The 27,901-nt window shown below is 36.0% G+C and overlaps 2 protein-coding genes across 6 annotated transcripts in view; one reads left to right on the forward strand and one right to left on the reverse strand.

Annotated features, from left to right (window-relative positions):
• Positions 1-27,901, reverse strand: part of LOC126851032 (organic cation transporter 1-like) — a 54,690-nt gene that overhangs the window by 1,653 nt on the left and 25,136 nt on the right. The window contains exons 1-8 of one of the 5 annotated variants that reach the window (XM_050594590.1): positions 26,955-26,973; positions 10,822-12,608; positions 9,675-10,031; positions 2,111-2,369; positions 1,642-1,733; positions 829-1,032; positions 442-691; positions 205-336 (exon numbers count right to left, since the gene is read on the reverse strand). In XM_050594590.1, the coding sequence (XP_050450547.1) occupies positions 205-336; positions 442-691; positions 829-1,032; positions 1,642-1,733; positions 2,111-2,369; positions 9,675-10,031; positions 10,822-10,947 (1,420 nt within the window). In that variant the 5' untranslated portion in view covers positions 10,948-12,608; positions 26,955-26,973. Of the gene's footprint in view, positions 1-204; positions 337-441; positions 692-828; positions 1,033-1,641; positions 1,734-2,110; positions 2,370-9,674; positions 10,032-10,821; positions 12,609-18,148; positions 19,130-21,684; positions 21,702-26,954; positions 26,974-27,901 lie in introns of those variants that run through there. The other 4 variants (XM_050594589.1, XM_050594587.1, XM_050594591.1 and 1 more) reach the window with 4 other exon arrangements.
• LOC126850966 (uncharacterized) lies at positions 21,391-25,637 on the forward strand. The gene is made up of 5 exons (XM_050594457.1): positions 21,391-22,810; positions 22,902-23,483; positions 23,682-23,696; positions 24,360-24,582; positions 24,708-25,637. Exons 1-5 carry the CDS (start codon positions 21,510-21,512, stop codon positions 25,125-25,127), a joined length of 2,541 nt encoding a protein of 846 aa, XP_050450414.1. The 5' UTR covers positions 21,391-21,509; the 3' UTR covers positions 25,128-25,637.

The raw sequence follows: 27,901 nt of genomic DNA on the forward strand, positions 1-27,901 counted from the left end.
CATTTATGTGTCATCATTCATTTTCATTTTTTACAGATATTCATCATAATTTGATAAAATAAATAATTAAAAGTGTATGAATATATAAAAAAGAAAAAAAATAATGATTCGAGATAGAATTGTTTGAGCGAGAAAATTACTTTTTTGTTTATCGAGATTCATAAGATTTCAATCAGAGTAAGAGATGAATCGACAAAGTAATACCTTCGGGCACGAACATACATGACACGCAAGCGAGTCCACCCAGCATCATGGTCATGCATAATACCCATCGTCTGCCCAATCTGTCCATTGCGTACCACGTAATAAAGTACGATGGAATCTCTACGATACCGCCTACAGAAAATAAGCATAAAAAAATCTCATATATTTCGGATGATATAAAATCATGAAATTTATGATGTTCGAGCCAAGAGCGAGAGAGAAGAATGGAGCTTTTACCGATAAAGAAAGCCAGGTAATCGGAGACACCTAGATTGGTCGTGTTGTAGGATAATCCGTTGTATACCACCGCGTTCGCCACCCAATCGAAAGCGAGAATAAAGAACTTTTTTCTGATGTTTGGATTCCTAATCAGGTCCATGGGTGTCGCGGACGACGGTGGCGATCTGTTCTCGCCCTCCACGTCGATGCTGCCATCGTTGGAGTTCTTACCGTTACACGATATTCCCTGCCTTTTTAATATTTCTACCTACAAATAATGATCGCTAAATTTCATATAATTCTCTCGATTATATTCAAAGAATGAAAAAATATATTATTTATATATATTATGAGAACTAATCGGAGAAAGATATATTATAATAATTAAAGATCAAACAAAATTACCTCCATTTTTCTGAGAAAGTTCGTAGGCACCGTTTTGCCGTTGACCTTTGCCATATGCTGGACGATTACTTCCGCTTCGTCTATTCTGTTCTTACTGAGAAGCCACCGCGGTGACTCCGGGATGATCCAATAATAACTGAAGAGAAGAATGAAAGGCACCGATGTGGCTAACGATAATGAGTACCAGTGCCTTAACAAATAACCCTGACGGAAAGAAAAAATAAAAGCATATACCAGCGAAAGAAAATAATAATTTTTTCTTATCTTTTCTTTTACAAATTTTTCCGAATTTCATCACGTATATTTTCTTAACACATAATTTCTTATATAATATAATTTTAATATATATAATTTAATATATTTAATATATAAAATTTAATATATTTAATATATAAATTTAATATATAAAATATAATTTTAATATATATATAATATAATATAAATTTAATTTTCAATAAAATATAATAATATAACTTTTGTTAAATTTACAGCTAAGAGCAATTTGGCATAAAAATATTATTCCGAATTTATTTATCTCTCTCTCACGCGCATCGCTTTGGGGACATCTGAATGTTTCTATTTGCATGCGGCGAATCATTCGCATTTGCATACGCTCATATCATATGATGCACGCTGATAAATCGCTTGCAAAATGATCCGCGTTGCACCCTCGTGTTAAGTTTATTGTGCACGAGCTGTCGCCTCGCGCGATCATGCGAGTGAGTCCCAACGTCAAGATTTTTTCCATGAAACATTGTTGTACGTTGTTTATTTTTTTTTTTTTTTTTACATTTTATGAGCAAGGATACTTACCAGCAACGCCAAAAGAGACATTGCCGTAGCGAAGAACATACTGATTACCATCCCGGCAAATGTTCGGTATCTTGGTCCCATCAGTTCGAGAGCTGCAACGAAATTATCGTAGACAAGTGTCATTTTGTCGATCTTCTATTTACAAGAAGAAAGATGTTGTAATCTTTCTGATTCTCTCTTCTCTTTCTGTTTTTAAGCAATCTTGAATTCGCGAGAAAACAAATTCAAGACATAAATCTATCGATAATTTTATGCATCCGAATACAAGTATATCTTGATATCTATTTCATGTGGATATGTATTTTATTTCTTTGTTTATGTATATTTTTTGTATTATATAAAATTAAAAAATAAATTTTCTCTACAAGTTTGTCTCAAATTTTGTCGCAAATTAGAGATTGTCCAATGTGGATCATAAATATTTCTCGAATTTTTGTATTGTATATTTTTTTACGTGCGATCAACGTACCAAGTATAAAAGGTATCTGATAAATGGCAGGAAAAAAGAGACCATTCACAGTCCTCAGCGCGGTATAGATCACGTAATTCGGACTGAAGCTCGTGGCGATGGAGAATGGCACCTCGAGGAACAGGATGGCGAAGACGGCCGTTCTTCTGCCCCATTTGTCGGCAATCCATCCGAAGACGACGTTGCCGAAGAGACTGCCCACATAGAAGAAAGTCGTCGACGTGGAAGGCCACCAGCTGTTGTCACATACCAGATCTAGCTATGTGGATATAAAACGCCATTAAACTACTTCGCCAACACGAATTTAAATATTGGCGAAAATAAATACATAGCAATTAATGGTATAACAATAATAAATAAAAAATAATAAGAGATAAAAAATATTGAATATAATGTTATGTTTAAGTAATAATAAAAATAAAAATTCATAGATAATAACTGCTTAATTAATCAATGATTGATTCGAGAAAAGCATACGCGTTTTAATTAATCAAAGTATTTCAAAGTTTTTTGCATTTCGCTTATCTAATCAAGAAATACCAAACAGTTGAGCATGAAAATTGAAATAAGATCAGTATACAATCAGAACGGAAAGTTCTCATAATGAGATTACGAATAACGACTGTATGACAACTGGAGGAGATAAATCGATATCGCGGAATGTCCGAAGTCATTGCTCCGATCAAACTGCCATCGTTCTTCTCATACAGACATATACATGACATATGTAATTGCGAACTGTCTTCGATAAATGTGATTTTGAGATTTTACAAAAATTATGATTGACATGTATTTCGTAAGATTTGCATCATGAGGGTAGACGCTGTAATACTAGAATACGTTAAAGTTTACGGAGTTTTTCAAATTAAATTAAAACTCGCATAATTTCCCAAATATAAAAATTCAACGTGTAGCATTGACTGTCTATTAGAATGCTAATCTAAGCTTCCAATATGCAAGCATATCTTGTTCTTTAACATTTTTAGAATTTGATACAAAAGCTTTTTTCAAAATTTTATAAAAATTTCAAATTAAATTAAAAAATTGTACATGGATTGGTCACATCACAACAAATTCATCTCGGACATTCGCTGACATTGACGGTAAACGTCATATAAAGCGCTCTGTACACCCGCACAATGGCGTACATGCGGCGCGCTGTGCGCCAACATTAGCGACGAACCGGAGTGCGTGCTCGCACGCGTGTGAACACACGCGTCATTCGGTTGATCGTCATTTGCTCGTCGGTCCAGCATCGCGATGACACACGCACCCGCGTGCGCGCTTGGAAGAATGGAACAGTGGTTGGAAGCTAGAAAGTGGGGGATGGGATGCTGCGCTGGAGACCGGCACAGCGTGATGGTGGAGGCGTTTCATCTCGTTGCGTTCACGCGGAAGGCTACCGGCGTAAACGCGCTCGTGTTTATCGCGAGTGGGGGAGAGCACGCTTACGTGTACGAGGTCTGCATGTAAATTGCAAACTCGTATGCGGACGCGCGTGTTCGTCCGAAGGACGCCAAGGTGTATTGGTAAGCTTCCCACAGTGAGAGGTGTCCATCACCCTCGTTTGACAGGAGGAACACGATCCCCCTTCCCCTGCGCCCTTTAAAGTCTCCTCCCCCCCCCCTCCCTCCGCCCCGTCTCTCTTTCTCTCGTGCACGATCTCTCGCGCGGCGGTGAAACTGACGCGTTCATCTCAACGAGCGTATATTTGTTAATGCAAATGATGACGATAGACGCCTACATTTTGTACACTGTATTTTCATATGACACACTAATTAAAGAATTGTGCATATATAATTTTGGAAAATTATATTTTCTAGTATACTTATATTTTTTCGAATACTGTTAAAAGGAACTACGTAATTGTATAAGAATTACTTGCGCTAAGATTTTAAATTAATTTTTAATTTTCATAAAGAAATATTTTCTGATATATATATTTGTATTTAAAAGACAATTAAATTTCTATGAAATGCCTTTGATAAATGCTTATTATACTCAATCTATTTTATAAGCAAGAACATCGTCTCGATTTTACATTAGCTTAGAATAATTTAGGATCACAAAATAATAAAATTTTGGGGAAACTAAAGGAATCGCGCGCACTTTCTTCAAAAATCCTCTCTCGCTAAGAAATAACGATTGCATCTGTATCCTCGATGCATCGAGAAGATGTAATTAACATTATTAGCAAAAACAACTCACGTATGCGCTATTCCGAGCCGAACAAACAAAATCTCTCGATCGAGTGCCTATTAGCTTCGACAAATAAAATCTGTCTGTACGTGTTAATAGCTTTGACACGAAGTTTGATTTAAGCAAATTGCCACTTACGGACTTTCGAGGTCTGCGCGAAACGCGCAAAAGATAAATTGCGCGGAAAGACAGAAGTGCACCCGCTGATGATGCTATCGAGTTATTGTCAAGGGCAATGCGCGCCGCCCATAAGGACATTAATAACACGTATGTATTTTGTCACCCTGACACAATTTGAAATCGCGCGATATTGATATGGCCGCGATACCGTTCGTTATCGCGATTGTTTATGCAACAGATCTTATTGCACAGATTCGACACGTCAATATTGAATTTCTACGTCGATAAGATCGATGAAACACGTCGGTATAATATTTATAATATTTATAATTATATTAATTAGCTGCCAAGTATATGACTCACAAGAGAAAAAATGCAAAGAAATGATATAATTGATACCAAAACTTCGCGTTATATTTTGCGGCAATATTGTGTGATAATTAATCGATAGTAATTGCGAATAAAGTCTGCGGTGCATTCTTTTTATATACACTTAATTTCGAAAGGCGGTACAACGTTCAAAAATTTCTGTTTATCATGAGATACTCATCTAAAAACGCAACCGCTTTATTTGTAAACTAAATATACGCAAGCCGTATATTTACACGCTCCGGGTTTACGCAGACACGTTACGCAAAGAATCATCGAGAGGTAAATTCTGTCCTATTTTTTTCCGTTTTTCATCGCTTTCTACTGTTATACTACATTCCTTCGCTTTATTCACATCTTTTATCATTTATCATTTTATCCTTTTTATCAGTTTATTATGATACTTGTTTCAGCACGAAATAATCACGCCTTTAACAGAATTAAATTACTTTATTGAAAAATATACATTAGAAACTCTTAGAAAAGATATTATGTATGACTGATTTGTTATAAAGTATATAAATAATTCAGCAATTTTATTGTGAAACGAACGTTTTTTAGTCGCGTTTTCTTAAATTATTCTGTTATTGATTTAAGATGAAGAGTCTCGTAAATTAATTTGGCTGTGTATATATTTTCGTTAATTAATACAGGATTTTTTTACAGATTGAAATCTAAAGTCAGCGATTTTTAAACATTGTCACGTGTTCATGCATATTCATAATTCATTAAGTTGCTCGCTAGTTCGTAAAATTTAAAATATTCCGAGAAACCGAGATAGAACAAGTAAAAGAGAACTTTATGAAATGTATTTGTTCTATTATCGCAATGACAAGTCAGCAAAAAGCTGCTTTTTTATAAGAAAATGTTTGTGTGTATGCAGGAAATAATGCTATAATGAAGAATAATTTATATATAATCGGAGCTATTCACCCGTAATAATTAAATTACCGAAACTATGATATAAGTATATTTTTTGACAGTTAAATTAATTTAACCGTAATTATCATGGCGTTATAAATATATACAGAGATTACCGATGTAAATTACACATATATAAATTACGGAATATGGATATAAATTATCTCGGCATCCTATAAATTAAATCCGGGCAGGGAGAGAGGAAGTAGCGGATATGTGGTATATTCGTCTTGGCCGCTTGTCACATGTCGACACGGAAAAGACAATGACCTGTTCCGCGGTCTCGTGCGGTGTAGTGTCATTAAAGCGAAGCTCCTAAATCGAGCACAATAAATCATCGGATCGGAAGCAAAGGATACAAGCGCGAAAGCCCACGCGCTTATTTTTTATTCACGCTGGCCTCTCGTTCTCTCCTCCAAAAAACACATCCGAAAAAAATATTTCTCTAGGTTGGATAAGCGTTTCAAGACAATAATTCCGTCTCATCCTAACTAAATGTATTATATGCGGTACTAATTAAATAAACGTTCCCGAGAGTTAAATAATTGAAAAATTTCAATACAAATGACACTTCAAAAATACATCACACATCAAGGTATTTATCAATATCAAAGAGTTATCTTTAAAAATGCAAGTTATATTACCTCGTTAAAATGTAAAAAAATAAAAAGGAAATACATAAAAGATGCAGAAGCGAGAAAAGTGACACGTGAAAATGCGGAAAAAAGAGATAGAGGGAGAGAAGGAGAAGGAAAAAAAAAAAACGGAAGCTTGTCACGTTGAATCCGGTAGCGATCAAGTACGTAGGAACATATACCCTCTATATGAAGAGAGCTAGCAGTTTGTGCGAGGCGTTTGATGTGACATATCACATGACCGGATGCGGGGGTAGGTAAATTGGTCGGCAATTGCTGACGCCACCAGAGCTGCAACCTATCGGCCAGTCACTCGGTCGCTCATCAACCTTGTCATCACCTGTTGATGATTCTCTGAATTCTCGCGAATCTCTTTGACGGAATCTTAGAAATCCGGCGCGTTAACGTGAAGCGTAACTCTTCTCGTGATTTCGAGAAATTTGTTCATAAATCATTCATCCTATCGATGACGCCGATATGAATCGTTCACACAGTTGTTTTTTTTTTTTTATAGAATAATTTGAATTTTTATATATCATTTATAGTAATTAATTTTAATAATTAGTTATATAGTAATTCTTTTTTTTTATCCAAAAAAGCGACGATATATTTTTCGATTTCAGTAATAATTTAATTCCCTAATTCGATAATAGTGTAGTATTTCGTATGAGACGCATTTACAAACAGACGAAATTTATCTCCCGCGCGTTTATCGCATTAAATTAAATCTCTCTGCAAAAGAGAGCTAAATTTGACTGTTGTATTTCACGTCGGTTAAATAAATTTTGGATGATTAATTAAAAGGACGGGCGGAAATGCAGTGGTTGTAATTCATGTAATTCTACTGAATAAAAACGACAACGAGGTGCGTAAACATCGGATAGAACGAGCAAATATACAGTAAACGTGACGCACTAATAGGTTTAACGTCGCGCTTATCAGATATTTTGAGGAATACGCGAAGAAAATTATGTAATAATTCTCTGATTTATATAAGCGGCATCACATAAACAAGCGCATTCGCAGATATTATTATCCGTAACTAGATAGGCAAAATAAATACAGGCAGGTCATACAATTTCGAGACGTATACAAACGTATTTGTTTTTAAAAAAAAAACATGGCTTTTCACTGCTTTGATAATACAGATTTGTGTTATTGTGAGATTTCCAATTATGCACGATCTACGCGGAATTGTTTATAGTTGTTACACAATAATCATCAATATTTAAATTGATCGCTAGTCAATAATTTTCTCACGACGTCTGCTACGAAATTATGATCCAAAATCGGTTTAGTAAAATCAATAGAGAATTGAATAAAAAAGAAAAGAAACGAGAGAAAACGCCTAGATTTTCGACCCCGTGCATTGCGATCCTCGTTACGTCAACAGTTTCACGTCGCGTTGTCTAATTGTGGCAATTTAATAATGTTTTAATGAACACTTACGACTGCTGCCACGTGACAGCGAAGTTTATTCACAGTCCCAGGCCCAGCTGTTTTCTTAAATTTTTAAATAGTACGACGGAAAGAAAATTGAATGATGAATAACTTCTTTTGGAAACGCGATATGCGGTTGGGTTGATATGAATTAAATATGGACCATCTAGCCTTCTGCAAGACGCGTTTTAGAACAAAAGTGAAATATGAAATTATAAATATAGCGTAAGACGAGACGACACGATCGGAAATAAAATAAATCACACTCCGTCAAGTGATCTATGTCTATATGTATATAAAAAAATTTTGGCAAAACATCTAAAAATGTGCATTTTGCATTTTTTTTTTTTCAAATATTATTCTCACATTTGCGCATTTCACAGCGGAAATGTAATCTTCATAATGAAAATGTTTACGAGCGATGATGAAGATTTCATGTAAGCGAGACGAATGATCCTCGTTATAGACAGAGGATGTGACGAATTGTTCCGAATACGACCGCTTGGACATATGTTAATTTTATGCACATCATGTTGGAAAATTGTTTTATGTAGTGTAAACACGCTGTTGTAAACACGCTGTCCTTCAATAACTTCCGGTATCAATAAGACCAATCTTTTTCTTTACTCTCATTCTCCACCAACATATTTAAAAAGAATTACTTTAACTCTGAATAACTAAGTATCCAATTCTTTTATTCCCTTTGATACATTTTTATGACGAATATATGATAAAGATTTTTTTTTTTTACAACAGCGATGAAAAACGCGGTGAGATAATAAACGCGGGAACATCACGTCTCTCAACATTTGGCTTCACGATATCGCGCTTAATCGGACCTAATCGCGCGTAATCCGCGCTCCGCCGTTTAATCCGTTCGCGCCAATCGTTCTCATCATCGTCGGCAAATACTTCACGGAAAGATGAGAAATCTCGTTATGAAGACATGTAATTTTGTTCCGCGAACGGGACCGCAGAAGCTCGGCGCGATGCACAACCGTCACTGGGGCAACGCTACTAAGTCAAAGGCCAAGGCGACGTGGGTGAAATCCGATTCCTAGACGAGGAAGAAATTTGCCGGCGACTATTAAGGCCGTTGTAGGAGCATTAAGCAAATCGTCATGGCTGTGTTTCGCGCTATGAATATGTCAAAGTTATCCACTCGCGCGTAAAAATCGCCTCTTTCTCTTTTCGCGAATTTGCAAAATAAAAAATATGTTTGATTTTACTCTTTCAAGCATATAATAAAAGATCTTTATCATCATAAATTTAATTTGTTATCCAGAAAGAAATTAATGCGAGTTAAATAATTTTCGTTTCACAGACGATGAAACCAAGTAAATTGGTAATTTTTCTCTGTAATTTTTTAACGATTATAATCGCCATTGTTACGTGTCGTTTTTTTTCCTATAACATGTACTTTGTACTTAAAAGATACGTATATTAAGCGATCTCTCGGCGCGTAAAGTCAAAATTACCCGCAACAATTTAAATTTTTTTACAACACATATTATACTTGCGTAACGATACATAACAATAGCAACATTATCGTTAGCAAATTAGGCATGCCGGTAAGAGCAGAGAGCGTAGAATGTATATGCTATGTTTCTCATATATTAAATTGTTTACGCGATTATCGTCTATAAAAAGCAATTACTTGTTCTTTATCGAAGAGTTAAAATTAAAAAATGGCGCTCGGATTCTCTCTTACTTTAAAGCCATCCAAACAATCTGCAAGAAACTGCCATTGCCCACACGCAATCAGTACGAGACACGAATATCTCAAGTGCCTCGTTACGACGGAAACAATCGCCTCGACAAGCCAGCAACATGCAGTCTCTCTCTCTCTTTATCGGTGAAAGAGAAAAAGTCGAGTTTACCTCGGTTACGAGGGTGCTGTCATAGTCCCTGGTATCGTAGTTCCACCCGTATTGGCACTTGGTGATCGGCCAGTCGGGGCTGCTGACCGGCAGCGATCGGCTTGTCGACGGACGAAAAAACGTGGCCGATTTGTCATTGGTGACGTTTTGCAGATCGTCGGTGTAATGCAGCCACGAATCGATTATCTCCGTGTAATTCACGTCGTACATGTGACATTTGGAGTAAACCCTCCTGTTGTCGGACTTGTACGTGTAGGGCAGCGAGAGCGCCTTCCTCTCCTCCAATGTCATCAGATCCGTCAGGTTCTCCAACTCCGGTATCCTGCACCAGTGTTCTGGCGAGGCACTCACGAACACCTGTTCCGAAATTGCGCCAGTCTAAAGTTTATGATTACTCGGATACGTTATTTTCACATCTACTTTTTATTATCCCCCCCGTAATATATTGCCTTGATTTAGCGATATAATTTTCATTATCAACAGCTTTGACTTCAGTAAAATGCAATACGTTTGAGATACTTTTCCAATATTTTATGAATTTAAATATCTGATATTCGTATTAATGTATTCTCATATATATTTTATTAAGAGAGCAAATAATCAAATTACACAAATTAAATTTTTTTCGCAAAATTTTTTTCTTGTACGCATAATAGCAGTAACTATATTTTATCTGTTTGCACAATTGTTCATATAATTTATTGTTGCGTATTTAAGATATTTATTATACAACCGATGTCTTCAAAATTTACCAATTGGATCTATTTATTTATCTTATTATGCAATTTACGTTTTTGCAAGATATAAATTATTGTAAAAATTTTTTAATATAAAGTATATTAAACATTGATTCTTACCGGCATAATCATGTAAATAATTAGAAAAAAAATCATTATATCAAATTTTTCGAAAATTAAGAAATATATAATAATCAGATTATATTTATAAAATCGTGTCTTATATAGAGAAATATATTCATCCATTCGGAAATTATTTGACTTGAATTAAGAACAAATTTTTTTTCAATTGTGCATCGTAAATTTCATTCAGCGTTTCGCTGTTATTTATACGTTGCATCAATCCCCATCTCAGCAACGACCCTCAAATCTCCTGAAACGAAGCATCATAACAGGAGTGACGCGCTTACTTGCGAGAACGCCAAGAAGACGGCCGGCAGGGTGGCGGGTATGCACAGCAAGTAGTACATGATGTTCTGGTAGCGGCCCTTCTCTCCCACGTGTACCAGCACCTCATCAAAGTCGATCGAGCTCATCTTTCCGGCGGTGTCTCTGCGACTCTGCCGTGTCTCAATCTCAGCTTCACCACGAGGACGACGACGGCGATGACGGCGGTGGTGGTGGCGGCGGCGGTGGCGGCGGTGGCGGTGGCGGCGACGATCGTGCACGATGCGACGGTGGCGTGATACACCTTCGAATTACACGGCATGACCGCCGTCGCTCATCCTCGAAGGTAGCCACGCCGAATTACAAGCGCACGTTTCACGCTCGTGTCTTCGTACGATCGCGCGCCGAGGAAGTTCTTCCTCCTCCTTGGCGCTGCCCGCTCTCTTCTCGTCACCTCCCCCCCCGCCTCTTTTTCTTCCACCTTCTCGTCCTCGTCCTCCTCTTTCGCCTCCTCGTCCTTCTGCCGTCCCTCTGCCGTCTGGACACTGGATCGGATGTAACCCCGAGCGTGTCGAATCGGACTGTCTTTCGAGAGCGACGATTTTTTTCACGATTCAGACGTGAATTATAGCGCGAACCTGGTTACTTGATACACGGGGTTCAAGGTCGCGTACGATAATATCAAGAGTACTAGCGAATCACGGTTGATCGGGATCGAGATGCCGATTTCCATCCGGCTAAAACGAGCGCGTTGTATTTTATGTCTCATGTCGTATTGAAAGTATGTTTTATTGAGTCTGACCAACGCCGACCGAATCCCCTTCGAGAGGCTTGTCAAAAGCGCCGAGTATCGCGATCTATATATATCGATCAGTTTGATCCTTGACGTTTCATTTGACAGATATAAATCGTGTCTTAATCGTGAAAGTTTGAGGCTGAAAAGAAAGAAAAAAATAGAAAAAGTGATAAACTCACTTGATCACGGAGCAGTGATCCTGATCGGTCCTTTTTCACTTGCGGTGCGCTCTTCACTTTCACCTCACCTATTGTCTCGAGAGGATCAAATCAGACTTCATTGATCCTCCTGTCAACATTCGTCAACAACTGTTCATCGCAACTTCACAGTATCGTTATCTCGAACAATCGTCACAGTAATCTAAGTCGCGAAAATTAAACTTTGCCGCTTCGAGTCTCTTGAATAGTTCGTCTGATCACGCAAACTTCTTCCGATTCGTTCGATCGCGGCACTATGCGGGTCGACGTTCACTCACCCTTGCTCATGATTGTTTACGGAAGTGACGCGCGTCCACTTGACTCTCCCGTTCTCTCTCTCTCTCTCTCTCTCTTTCTCTCTCGACGCGCGTTCCGCCGCGCTCGCTGCAGCTTGGCTGCTGCGACTGTGACACTTCTCGACACCGCTCGCGATTCACTCGTGACAATGCAATAGTTCCTCCTTTACAAGGGACCGTCCCTTCATCCTCCGTACACGTTTCTCGTTTGCCCACCACTCACAATCGCGTAGATCCCGGATTCGGCTGCTATGCGGACACTTTGATGATGATGATGATGATGTCGTTGTCCTCGCGATAGAGCGGCTCATACGCCGCGGACATCGCGGCGATCAGCCATTGCCGGAGAAGACCTCCTCTCGTCTGATCCTACCGAACATCATCTTCGTCGGGATCTCGCCACCTCCTCTCTCGGCCGATCGAGAGTCACCGCCGCCGTCTCGGTCAAGCGCGTTGCCGCAATCTCCGGACGCTCGTCCGCCTCGTCGTTTCTCTCCCTCTCTTTCTCTCTTTCTCTATTTCTGCAAACGAAATTCCCTTCATAGTGCACGCTATCGTAAGTGCCCGCTATCGTAAATGCTCGCTAGTCGTTAGCTTTCGCGTGCAACGCGCACGATAGTCACGACGGAGATAATGTCGGATTCTGACACGAGAGTCAGTTCCGCATATTTCCTCGTCTCCGAGGAACTGTTTCTGGAAAAATATATTAGATTCGCGAGATTATCTGAAAAAAATCATGAGCCCCGGATATATTATCAAACGATACCACAGGGGATTTATTGTTCTACGCGTACAATAAAAAGAATTTCCCATTATCTTTTTTCCCTTGAAAAAAAATGCGACAAATTTTTTTTTACTGTTATAAAACTCATATAGCGGTTTTCTTTTCAAATATACAGATTTCTGGAGCCTACGGTTTATGCTAAATCGATCATAATAACAATACAATCTTTATTGCTTTTCAAAAGATCGGAGTATTTCGCATAATTTATTATTCGTGGAATTAATTTGTACACGACAAGTATATCCTTTTATTAGCTGTATATTTTTGAATCCACTATACGATAAGATTTTCTTTAAATTTATTTCATATATATCCATTCAGGAGTTCCAAACTTGTGAAAAATAATCTTAAAATTAGTTTTAATTTTTTATATAGTATATATTATATAGTATATTATTTATTATATAATATATGCATACATTTTCCACATCACGTGATTCTATATGTAAAATGCATCTGCTTTATTGTAATTCAATTCAAATTATTTTAATTTTATTTAATTAATATATTTAATATTTAAGAACGAAAATAATTAACTGATGTTGGAATCAGAAATATAAATATTTCTTTTATTTTTTTTACACATTTAAAATAAATTAATTAAAAGTTTTAAATGAACATAAACATATCAAAAACTGCTTAAATCCCGATCTTCAGATCTTTTCATATCTCGTATCATAACGTAGATAGATGATAAATAAAAATTCGCGCTTCGAGTGGTTTTATCATTCGAACTTATTAACCGAATTAGATCGGATCTTCACAATTAGATCATCACAGTCACGTGCTTAGAGTGCACGTTGATAGAGTATAAAAAATCTGCACGCACGTGCCGCAAACACTGTGGAAATGACAAAAGAGAGATAAATAAGAGCGCGCCTATAGTAGGTAGTAAATAGAAACGACCCGACTTCGCGCCTTCCGACAAAATTACGCATATCTCCTATTATCTCATGTTGCATTATTTTCATAGTATTGAAATGCGGATGTAACGATGCGAGCAGAATGCAATTCTCGCTCGCTTTTGTCGCTTGACGTTAGAACAGCTACGCGTTCCCACAGTAACAAAACTTTGCCTCTTTAATTTAAAAGAATGTATTTAATATTTTTTTTTTTAATTTAATAGAGCGTGACTTTAAGAAACAAAAAACAAGAAAAACCCAATTCAAAATCTATGAGATGACGTTGATTACGGAGGCGTTTTAAATTACATGGGAGTAAAAAAATTCTCATTGATTTAATAGCGCATTTTCTAAAATCACGCATCTATAAAAAGATGCTTATAAATCGTTTTTATAAATAAAAAAAATTGATCGAATCTTTCCTCTTAGAAAGAACTGAGGAAGATCATACAAAGTTCAATTAACGCGAGTTAATATCTGTGAGAAACATTTAGCATAAACTGTTTAGCTAAATTAACATAATTCAGCATAAATTATTGTGTCTAATATAGATGTATGATCTTGTAGAAAGTGAAATATCAAATATATACCGAATAAATATGATATAACAAGAATCACAGAAAACATTATTGCAACAAAATGCGTCGGTCTGTAGAAATGCATTCCTATCAGTCATTAAGAATAATAACATGCAATATTTCAAATTTACGTCACCTGATGCGAACTATGATAAGTAGAGAGAATAAACATATTTCTCTGTTCGCGTTACTAACTCGTTCGTAAATTACGATCATCCGGCGCGATATATTAACTGTGTGTTGCAATTTAATATTTTTTTTTTGTATTTTTTATAGACGTAAAAATCTTACACTCGTACAACTTCATTTATACATTGTGCTAAATGATATGTGCTCAGTTATAAATTACTAACAAAGTAAAGAAGATGTCTATATACGTTACGATTTATCATTATACGTCGTACTTCATAAACTCAGCATTTATTACTCTTTGATATCTAACATTGTAAGAGTTGCGTAATATGTACTATATATTTCTTCTCGTATAATATGTATAGTAATGCATAATTTTCCAGATTTTTAGAGAGGAAATATGAATTCTATGTCAAAATTGACGTAATTAAAATTGACGAAATAAATATACTTTTCAATGTGTCATATATGGTGACTATGATATGATAAAATATATTAAACTAGTTTTTTTTTTTTTGCAATTTTAAAATATTTCAAAATAATTTGGAGGTTGAAATCATATTCAGTATCAAAAAATTATCAGAAATGATTATTTTAATTTTTATTTTCAAAAATTATTTTTTATTAAACTGTGTAAACATTCAAATTTCACATCAACTGATTTTAAAGAGATTTCGCTATATATTAGATAACAAAACGCAGCAAAATAGAGAATTATAGCGCAACTTATAGCCAAGATAAGATCACTAATGACATGCCCACGTGCTTGTCGACAAATTAATATTGTCACGAAATCGTCGATAATCAAGCCACTGTGTAGTGCACATTTCTATCTTATCTTCAAATCTTCTTTTTTTTAGCGTCATTTTTTTCGTCAAATAATGATAAAGACGAACAAAGATTTAGAATGTCAAGATTGTCAAGATTTTATTTATAAGCTTATGGAAATTACCTATCGGGCTTCTGTTAAGATGTGGCGTGATCGTCTGCGAGAAATTTGAGGAAACTTTGTTTGGTGATATAAAATGTTGATGTTTATGATTTTGTAAGTCAAAGCCAATAATTTCATAAGCAAACTGACAATGCACTTTTCATGCAATAAGGTATATCGTATTCGTATAATTTCGTGTGAATGATAACGCGATATGCATACAAAATATTCGATCCATTTGCCATAATTCATATTTCTCATATCCTGAACAAACGTCATAACTTAACTCGCATAGTGTTATTGTTTGGAGAATTATAATGGCAAACGAATATGGATACGGATTGTTCGGCTTTACTTGTTTTTGCTAATAGATCAAATTCGTATTTTCTTGTCAGTCTCAACTGAAACAAAATCTCATTAATTAAGAATTTATACGAGATAAATAAAATTAATTTGTAATTTGTTCTGCATCAGCGATTTAATCATAAGCGAATGAATAATGACGTCTTGTTCAAAATTTTGACTTTTATCATAATATAAATTTGATCAACAATGCAATTTATTCCCAATACAATAATTAATAATGACAATTTAATCAACAAAAATACAAAAAATACACAAACTCAAACACAAAATAACTGCAAAACTGGAAGCCATTCAAAGTCGCAAGGCACGGATTAATAAAATAAATAAAATAACTTAATCAACAGTATTTATAAGTATTTTTTACAAAATAAAATATTTCCTTTTTTAAAAATAGGAAAAAAATAGTAGATAATAGATTAAATCATACTCTTATTTATTGTATCCTCATAACGTATGCAAATCTTAATTACGTAGGTGGTTTCTTCAATTTTGTAATCCCACACCCACACACATATAAAAGATTGACGCTTTTTCTACTTATCAGCTTATGGTTGACGTCAGGTAACCCTAGACATCGAAGAACATACGGTACGCGAGTGCGTATGCACGCGAGTGTGTACGCTCGCGTCTCTCATTGTTCGTTACAATTACGGGTGACGTCACGAATGCAAACAATGTCATTCCGTTTCGCACGCCTTCGCATTCTGCCCATCCCTCTCTTCTCTTTGCGCGATCTCCCACCTCGTCGTCTCCGCCGTTTCTGTCATCTGCGTGTCGCATGCGAATCCGCGCGCCTACGAGTTCTTCTTACACATTCCATGCCGTCACAGAATTTTCTGCCGTTTTACAAAAGTCTTATTTTTCGCTTGTATTTTAATTTTTTCCTTGATAAAAGTTTCATTGTATTTTTTTTAATAATATCTAATTTACCGTTATATTTAATAATCCATAATTAATAATGCATAAGTTTCATGTAAATTTGTTATTTGTTGACTTAACAATCTTATAAGCTAAAGGAGAAATTTTGTATATGTTAAATTGCATTAAAAAATAATTATCAAAGTATATATTCGCGATAAATATTGTGAAAATAGCGGGACAAATGAAAATTGCTTTTATATTTTTTCTTGATTTAGCTTAATAAAATATGTGAAAGTTGTGCATGCTTTCAAAGATCAAGTCATTGTTACAAATGCTCGATAACGTTACTCAATAAAATATCTAATAAAATCAATGACGATATTTATCGAAGATGAATGAGATTTTGCAAAGACGTTGCTTAGTTTGTGGAACTTACTAAATGCTCTCCTCGATACGAGAGAGATTGAACTTTTATATTGATGCAATGCATATATGTGTAAATAATGCATTTTTTATGTTATGTTTTAGTCATAAGATGCATGAGGAAGTATAATTCGTAATGCTATCAAGTTTTTGCATTTTATCACGAAAATGAAGAAGCAATAAAGAAGTTTTATAACAAAAATGAAGAAGCGCTCTACATATAACATTATAAACTTCGTTCTGCATGATAAAGTAGACTTGACAATCTCACATATTTCTAAATATTATAAACATAATCATAGATAATTATAATTTGTCAATTTAACAAAATTATCGCCACGCAGCGACAAATTTAATTCACATTGTTTGATAAATATCTATAAATTGTTGTGTGATAACTCGTTTCGGATCAATCTTTAGAATCGACCTCAAATATTTGTATTAGTGCACCTGATAAAATTAAGAATGTAATCGTCTCTATTCCAGCGATAGTATAATAGCTATGCCTGATAAGAGAAATGGTAGCGGAGATGTGATTCACTATGACGTGGATTTCTCTGACGCGATCTCAATCAATCGAATCTGTTGCGAAATGCAAAGGCAAAGAAGATTTCGTGTATCTGGAAGAATTCTTGGACATAATATCATATTTTTAAACAAGAAAATATAAAGTCGTTAATATAAATCCTAATATAAATCATAATTTAGTTTCGCATAACTGCTCGATTATTTAAACGAGATATTTATCTATCTATAAATACACTTTATGGAAGACATAATATTTCATTTTTATATTTCATATTTTCATTTGTTTCAATTCTCACAAGACAATTCAAGAGATTAATAATTAATTTTTTATTTACGCTATTATACTATTTAAATATATCAAAAGTAATCAATTTTTACTAACATCAATATTTTTTTATCTTTATCACATAACTAGAATTGGAATCGGAGAATTAATTAAACTGCAGCATTAAAATAATTTAGTGTTCCGTTTTCAAAATCCGTTTCGCTAAATCATCAGATGCAATTGCTCTGGTATCTCAGCCTCATCAATGAATAATCAGTCATCCGTTCTTACCCCGATATCGATTAATCCCTGCGATTTCCTACCACAAGGATCGAAGAAAGCTTGATAAAGCGCGCGCGTCCGGCCGTCGCTTCCTCTGTGTTATGCTGATTGAAATGCGACAGCGCGCAGATGGGGCTGATGACGAGAACGATAACGATGATGACGATGATGATGCTCTCACTTGGCTGGACCACCTCGGATAAACTAGACGGGACTCGCCGCCTTTTTCTTCCTTCGCGAGGCGCACGTACACAAGAGCGCCTAAGGGATCACTGTATAAGGCCCCGATTCGCGCTCGTTCGCAAGCACGCACGCAGTAAGAGAGACACAAACGCACGCACGTACACGTACATTCACTTAACGCGGCACTCGGAAGTTCGGTGGAAGCCACGAACACTCTTCAGCGAATCAATCGAATCACTGCACCGCCCGGCATCCGGTCACCTCCGTTCTGCCATGACGATATGTGTATATGTGCGTGTATATTACGCGTGTATTCATTGAAAATAATTCGCGCTTCACGACTCTCGTCTTGGATCACCGTCGCGAGTCCATCCCCCGCACGGAACACCGATAAGGGATGACGAAATAAATCAGGAAGATATTCTCGAGACAAAGGACAGATTTTCAGAAGTTTCTGGTGTGTCTTGATTCGGGGAAACGGGTCTAGAACGGGTCGTCCGATCGTAATCTTGCACCCTTCCGACTCTCTTATCTTTATATGTTCTATCACCGATTTCTTCTTAAGATTGCTTCCTTTCTACCCTTTTTACATTTTCCGTTTCTTTCTTTTCTCTCTTTCTTCTCGCTCTCGATATTTCCCCTTTCTCTCTCTTTCTCTTATAAAGTATTGTCCCGCTCTCTCACCTTTTCACTTTCTCTCAATTCGCCTCTCTTTTCTTTTTCTCTCTACTTATCTATCTCACCCTCTTAGAATATAAAGAGAAGCGCAGCACTATATCTACTAGCTAGAAGAAGCAAGTAACCGAACTGAAACTGAGGCTATCGTGGACGCAAGGGGTCCGCGCGTTATCCCGTCCTCGTATCTATCATTTCGAGGCCCCCTCGGTTTCCCTTCCTCCCACCACCTCTCTGCCACCCCGCGGATCCGATCGCTCGTTCTCCCTCGATCGGATGTTCAGGCCACTCGAATCCTCTCGCTCTCGCGCGAACCCCCTCTTCCCGCCCCTACCATTTGCCGACAACGATCCTCCGGGACCGCTCCCCTCCCCTCCCCGCCCCAAGCTTCCAACCATCGTCCTAACCGAGGTGGCCCTCTCGGTATAAACGCGACACATACAGGCGGCTATCTCGACTATTAATATATAAAAAGGGGTTCCTCGACACTCGCCGCCCGGTAATTGTGTCCGCGCGGCCCGCACAGCCCGGTGCTCTCTCGACGATTTAGATTTCCACACCGGCCTAAACCCTTTCTCGCCTTGTTTCTCTCACTCACTCTCTGTCTCTCTCTCTTTCTCTCCCTTTCTTTCTTTCTCATTGATCTCTCTCAGTCGTCTAGTCCGAATAATCGCAAAGACGATTGAGTCTGTCATTGGGGAAAGATATACATCTCTTTCCCCAATGAAGTATCATCAAGTATCATTTCTAAAAATGAAAAAAAAAAAAAATAAATTTAAAAATAATATTATCAAAAATACAATGGAATAATACAATGTTATAGATCAGCAATGATAAAAAAAATTTTAATTTTTTTTTTTCGAAAATGAGCGAACAGGCTTCTCTCTTTCGTTTCTCTTATTCATTTATATGCAAGAGAAAGATTTTATCAATTTCTTATTTTTTTGACCACAGATTCTCTTTGTGCTTGAAAACATTTATCAAAGGCATGCTTTAAGAGCGCAAGGGTTTACATCAATCATGATCGAACGGGGTCGGAAGGAACATCTTGTCGCTCCATTTGAATAAGAGCACTCAGGGCATCAGGGCATCAGGGTAAGATAGTCGTATCACATCCGCGTGCTCAAATCAGACTATAGCGGATGCTATTGAGGTAGATCCGCGGAGCACAGGATATTATCGCACTAAATCTCGCATTTGTACATTTAAGCACGACATTAAAGTGCGAAGGCGTAGTGTAGAAAAATATATCCTGTGATTGTTTTTTTTTTTTTGAATAGCATTAAGAGAACTTTGACATATACATTTTTCGATTAATTTTTATCACCTTTTAAATAGAATTAAAAATTCTTTTATATGTGTTATAATCCTTGATAAAACAAGAGTAATTTTTGTAATATTAAAAAATAATTAGAGAGAGAGGTCAAACGTAATTTAGTAATGATTTTTTTGTTAAATTATTATAATTAAATTGACACAAGCAGTCGTTTTTATTTTTTTATTATTAAGAAAGCATTATTTGATTTATCAAGTAGAACCTATAAATGGTGCTTAAGCAGAAATTGAATCAGATATAAGAGTTAACTAAATTTAAATATCTCGAGATTCATAAGTTCGCGAATAGTCTTTTAGGGTCTTTTAATTAGTTTATGTGAGTTAAAGTAAAGATTTATCCTGTAGATTTAAAATTTTTATTTTCATGAATTTTTGTGTACAGTCACTATAAAAATTTTTTAATCAACAGCAAATATTTTAACACATAAATAATTAATTATTAATTTTATATTTTGAAAGACTAAAAATATGCTTCTTTGCGCAATGATATTCATAAATCTCAAAATGATATTAGATTTATTAATTCTCTCTCTCTCTCTCTCTCTCTCTCTCTCTCTCTCTTTCTCTTTTAACATGTATAATCCATTTAATTTTCTTCTTATACATATAAGAGAGCAAGTGTAATATCTGTTTATGTTTCTGCAGCATTTAATACAACATGGCAATAAAAAGATATATTTACGCTGTCATTATTTTTATACATAAATAAAATTTGTTAAAAAAATTTTATTAAATTCTTTGCGATCTTGATTTCTAATAAAAATTGTGAATTCTATTGAATTTTTGATGTGATAATGAATAAGCACTGCTGAAAAAAAAAAATACAAATTTATAAAACAAATATCTTGCAATTTCAGATTGGGAAACATACGAAAAAAAATTTAGAATAAATAATATCGGAATCAATTAATTACAATCAAGAGAAGATAAATTAAATTAATATAAAAAACAAAAATTCAAATATAATTGTGCAATTTGCGTGCTGCTCAAGTCATTGATATAGAGCTCAGGGTGCAACGGTCCAGAGATGCAGACTGATTGTCATGGCAACGATAAAATGGCAGTGCTTAGAGTAAGCACGAGGCACGAGTCACACGACTACGTCGGTGTAATACACGCACGATTGTGTAATTTTGCATCGCAAAAAGCAGGCTGTATATAATTGGATTTGTTCGCAATGTCGGAGTGCGTGGAATCGAATAGTTATTCCAGCAGGGATACATCGTGCGATGTCAAGCCGAGGCACGTGAGGCGTTTGAAATTCGGAAAGTCGATCCTTAAGCTCGACGTCGCGGTGCAACGTTCCGCCCCGAATCGCGCCCTCGTGATTGATCAGAATGTGGCTCACATACCGTGCACGGAGAAGAGGGATTACGTGCGCGTGTGGCTCGAGACTCAGGGGAACGATGTAACATCGAGCGATGATCTGTCCCAATTGTCCCCCGTACTCGCGACATCGTCGACTAAGGCCTCCAAGAAATCGCCGATACTCGCTGGTAGCAGGAAGCGATCTAGGAGAAAGATCGGTATAAATAGACACGCTACAGTGAAAAAGGTGGATAATTCCCAGGAGAATGCAAGGCACTCTGCAGACTGTATGCTGCAATCTAAGCTAGAATTTAGAAATGGAGAGATGAAGGAAAATCAACAGGAAGATTTCAGCAAGACCCATTGCACACCACCTTGTGTAGAAAAAGTTGCTGACGAGATATCTCCTGTTCTTAATATACATTATAAAGAAAAGCGAAGAAAATTACAGCATGAACCAGAGGACGGCATTTCTCCAAAATGTTTAAAATTACACAATAATAAAGTCACAAGTACAAATATAAATCCAGTAATAGAACTCGATAATAATCATAGTTTTCTGAGAGAGATATCTTTGGATTATGACAAGTTGGAAGAGAATGTTAAAACAGTTCCATTCTTGAATGATGCAGGAAAAAGTTCAGTAGAATGTAGACAGATATTTCTATCACTCGCAAACGATGAATTGAACTTTGAAGATAGTTCAAGTAATAACACTGATAAGAAAATTCTAAACATAGAAATAGATACAAGTGATGATATCAAAGATGACGTATGTAATGAACTTTTCAACACACAAAGCAGTAGCAACAATGATCTGAGCAATTTCATAGAGGATGCTGATACACAAGAAACTGAAAAAATATCTCAGCTTTTGATACCAAATGAATCTTTCAACCCTTTGAGACAGCCATTTACATTCTTACAATTAGCTGCCAATGATTTGGACAAAACTTATTCAGAAGATGAAACGATACAGGATGAAAATACACCACTGTCTGCAAGGATTTCTCAAATACCATCTTTTAAAACAACCCAAAAGACAGATAATAAGTCAATTCAAACCGATGCTATTATTAGTACTATAACTACTCCATCGAAGAAATCTCCAGACAAAAGTATATATGCGCATCTTCTAGATTCTGGAAAAAAACGTCGCAGATCTAAAAAGTATAGAAAACATACAGTTTACATGATTAATATTATTATTGATTTATATTATTATTAAACACAATTTATATTAATATTGAATTCTTTTCAGAGGAAGCATGGTTGCAAGGCTGCAATCTTTGATTAATACGCAGGTATCCAGCATTCGTATATGGCGTCATCGAATGAATAAGGAGCACAATGCTGCATCAGCACGGTTCATCAGTGTATTTGTACACAGTTGTACAAAGCAATTTGGCAATCAATTTTTGAAAGGTACCCTGATTGAGGATTGTTTTAATCTCTTGCAATGTGACATAGAAATTGTAGAGGCAGAGTCGCATAATGTTCAAGCACAACCAAAGGAATTTTTGCATAGGAATATAACAATTATGCTAGTCTGTGATATTGTTGGTACGTTAAAAATGATGTCGGAAATAGTGATAAATGTCTATCCACCTTGGAACATTTTAGATAAGCATAATCTTACTTTAGAAGCAACATATATAAGTATAAACAAAAATCGCGAAGTACCTGATATTATTAGAAATAAGGACAATTTGCATAAACGTAAGAAACGAATTGTCAAAGAGTTTAGCTGCCCCTGCATAGAAGAAGGAAGAGAATTACCATTCTGTGCGAGAAAACCTAGCAGTGATAAACCTGATGTGATGCAACAAATATTTGATTTTTAGTGATATATTTCGTATATATTTGGAAAAGTATACATTACATTGAAGAGAATTCTGCTATTTATAGAGCACAGTTAAGTTGTTATAATAATTGTTTATATTTTTTAAACATGGCTGCTACTGTCTATAACTTTAAGTAGCTATATATGTGATAATTTTGTTATACGATTATTACAGAGTTTCTCTATTTCTTTTCTTAGTGATAACATTGAAATGCAATTGCAATTTATTCACATAGATAACTGTTTGAAATGTATATTTTGTATATGATGTAATTTTTTTATAGTTTATTAAAGAATTACGAGAGATAATTTTTAAATTATCTGCGATTGTAAAATGTTATAAAATAAATTTTTTTTTGAGTTATTAATTCACAACAGATAAAATCGATCATTGCGATCTCTTTGATCACTGTTGACTTCTTTTTACCAGAGATGGCTCTGTATTTTGTATGATTCTCCTCTTGTGTTTTCCCCTTCGTGGAAAGCTGTTTGGTTATCATCTATTAGAGAGTTGAAAACTTATTGTTTCTAACGTTCTGCTATAATTTACATAATTTTTATCGTGAATAATCAAATAACATTAACAACCTACTGCTGCCTATCATAAAAGTGAGTAATAAATTATATTTCTTTGAAACACTGTTATCATTGATCTGTCAAATGACTTGACATTTAAACCTCATCAAACTACTAAATACATAGTTTAAGTTTAAACTACAAGTCTCTCGAGTGTTGACCAAGCATTTGTTTTGGAAAAATAATTGAAATTTCTTTGAACAATGAGCATGTGCTAACTTTAATCTTTGTTGCTATTAATCTAACCAAACTTGGAAGAAATCTTGTAGCATGCTTGACATATATTTCTTACAATTTTAGAATAATGTCGATAGCTCAGGATCGCCCCGAATTATATGAAGAAGTTAAGCTCTACAAAAATGCTCGGGAGAGAGAGAAGCACGACAATCAAGCAGATCTGTATGCTGTGGTAAATACATTGCAACATTTGGAAAAGGCTTACATCAGAGATTGCGTGACGCCAAAGGAATACACAGCGGCGTGCAGCAAATTGTTAGTACAATATAGAGCAGCATTTAAACAGGTCAGTATGCAAAATATGAAGCGAGAGTTGAATACTCTTGGATTTCTTAATATGTGTATATAATATTTATAAATATATTTTTTTACAAGAAAATTGATTGTAACAAATTTCATATTTTATTATAGGTACAGAGCGATCAATTTCCAACAATTGATTCTTTTACTAGAGCATTCCGATTAGATTGTCCAGCTGCACTCGAGAGAATCAAAGAGGACAGACCAATTACAATAAAAGATGACAAAGGCAACACTTCTAAATGCATCGCAGACATTGTTTCATTGTTTATCACACTTATGGATAAACTACGATTGGAAATTAAAGCCATGGATCAGTTACATCCAGATTTAAGGGATCTAATGGACACCATGAATCGTCTTAGTATATTACCAAGTGATTTTGATGGCAAAGAAAAAGTTGCAGAGTGGTTACAGACTCTTGACAATATGTCCGCCTCGGATGAATTATCTGATACTCAGGTCAGACAATTGATATTCGATCTTGAGACATCCTATAATGCTTTCAATAAGATACTTCATAATTCTTAATTCTTTGATAATTTTTTGCCAAATCTAATACAAATCACCATCTATAATACAAATCTTGATATGTGTATCAATTATACATTTTAACAGATTGAAATATATTAAAGCTATTCTATTATTTGTTTATACTGTTCAACATTACTCATTAATTTTATCGTGACGTATTAATCAATGTATTGAGATTTTTGTTATAGATAGTATTATTTTATTCAAAAGTATATATTTGTAGTATTTATAATGAAATTGTTTTCTTGATGGTTTTCTAAGCGATGGCTTGCTGTCTCGCATTACTTTTGCATCGTTCCTTGAACTATATACGGCTCGCAATATTTAAAAAATCCTTGCATACATTTTATCGCTAAGTGGAATTAGATATATGTATATATACGAATATAATAGCTGCACAGAGAATGAACTATTTTATATGTGATTCTTTGTAAACAGTGAATTGTTAAGCAATGCTTGCGTCATGTATATTATTGATTAAATTAATAAAAATGCGTACAGTTATAATAGAGGATAAAGATATCTAACATTTGTGAATAAAAGTCCTTTCGAAAGCGACTGTTAAATTTGCTTCATTCAGATCGAGAATGTTATTGTCTTTTATCTCATGAGACTCGCGAAGAGCTTTTCATCAAGAGCTGGGTCGACAACCGCGTTTCATCAACGCGCACCAAGATGCAACCTTTCTAAACGCGCAACAATGACGTCACATTCAAAGCCGATATTTCGCCGGTTTTGTTTGCGGGCGGGATGGGATTTGGGAGGAGGGGGGGAAGGAGGATTGTTAATTCGCGCCGCTGTCCCTTTGATGTGCCAAGGGCAGACTTTTCCGAGTCGTGTATTTACGCGGGCACACCCGGTATGCAAATGAAGTGGGTGGTCCTTCGGCGGTACTCGCCAGCACGTCGAGCGTCAGAGTACAATAACGGGCTGAGCTATTGACTAAACTAAACTAAATTAAACTGAGCTAAACTAACAGCCAGCTTGTATCCGCAGTCGTATCCCAATCCGCCTCGCATTCGTATCCGCATACATGTGCATTTTCTATCATGTCGCTCATGTACACGCGTACTTGCAAGTCAGAAATTTACATATAATATAGGAATGCTATTGTTCGGTAACGGAGAGTTTCGACATTTAAAAAAACATTTTTTAAAATTTATTTCATCGTTCTGTAGTCATCCAATAATATATACGCGATCAGAACAAGATTCTAGTGTGTATGTTTTTGACAAGCGCCTTCTAACTTTTAAATACATATAAATGATTTCGCAAAGAGATATCACGTTTTAATTAAAATTTCACATTTGAAATGCAGTTCAATCATTTGTATCAGTTTGAAAATTACGTGGGTTTTGAACAATCTTACTGTATGCGTACACGTGCATTTTATCTTCGCCAAACTGGCTCCGATATCCACGAATTCTCCGAAATAAATCGAGCCGTATCTTTAAATATGTCAGATCCACTTTAGATCTGTTTTTTGTTCAGCTCGATTGCGGCTTATCAATGTCAACTCTAAGATCTTGGGTCATCTTCCAATCGGCGATCTGAGAATTTCTTCAATATATTTCGAGAACGTTTTGAAGAAAATGGGAGATTCTCATCCAACTTCCAAATAAGGATGATCCTCTCAAGGCAATTCTCCAGCTATTCCAGCGAGCTTGAACATTGCCAAGCCACTCTTTCGCGGAAATATATATATATATATATATCCTTCATCGTATACATCCTGGTGATAAAACGTACACATACGCGCACGCAGATACATACGTGCCAAACGCACACTCGCATGCCGGCTTATCCGTCAATCTATTCGTTTACCTGACGGTGTTATTTCAATATAAATCACTCGGTCCCGCGCTGGAGCGAATATGCTTGCCTTTGACAGGGTGATTTTACCCTCTTTCACTTTTGCCTTCGTATAAAAATTCAGATTTCGCGGAGCGATTCGGCAGCTGTGGAAAATCAAAGACCGCGATATATAGGTATGATCTCTCAGCTGTGCATCTGTCACTGTCTGCGTGCATGCATTCACGTGTACGATAGCAAAAATGAATTTATCATCGTTGTCGTCAGTTATCGCCGTGTATCTGAAAAACGCATGTGCAATTATCGCGTGACCATGCATATTGCAAGACTTTCGACAAAAAGAGATGATAACGGAGTTTGCATTTTCATCGAACCGTTTTTTACATTATGATATTGTGTATGTGTGCGTGTGTGTGTGTGTGTGTGTGTGTGTGTGTGTAACTGTTATTAATTATTGTGTAAAAATATCACTCGGACATGCATATCTATTCGTCGCTATCAAATTACTAAAAGATGTAAATTTGCTTACATCTTATATTTTATTGCGTTTTTCTCTTCGAAAAGCATGAATCGTGATAAAAGCATAAAGGGATATATTTTTGGTAATCGGGATAAATACGGTACAGCATCGCGCGTGTAACGTCGCACAAAAGTACTCGAAACACGCTCTCTCACACAGAGGAAAGAAAATCTTCAAGAGGGCTAGAATATACTTTTCATGCTCTTCCATGTCGAATGACGGGGGCATTCAACATGGGATTGTCTGCAGACGTCCGACGTTATCTGTAGAAAGCAGCACGCGCGCGTCTCTCTCTTCCGAACGACAATGATCTTGACAAAAGAGCGTACCGAGAAAAGCTTCTAATTACGTGCATTCACTATGATGGGATTGTATTGTTGCTTGAATTACACGCTTCAAATACGAGCAATATTTGCTTAAGCGTTGACTATATCGTGTT

This window comes from Cataglyphis hispanica, chromosome 7 (assembly GCF_021464435.1).
Source record: "Cataglyphis hispanica isolate Lineage 1 chromosome 7, ULB_Chis1_1.0, whole genome shotgun sequence".
Taxonomy (NCBI): Eukaryota; Metazoa; Arthropoda; class Insecta; order Hymenoptera; family Formicidae; genus Cataglyphis; species Cataglyphis hispanica.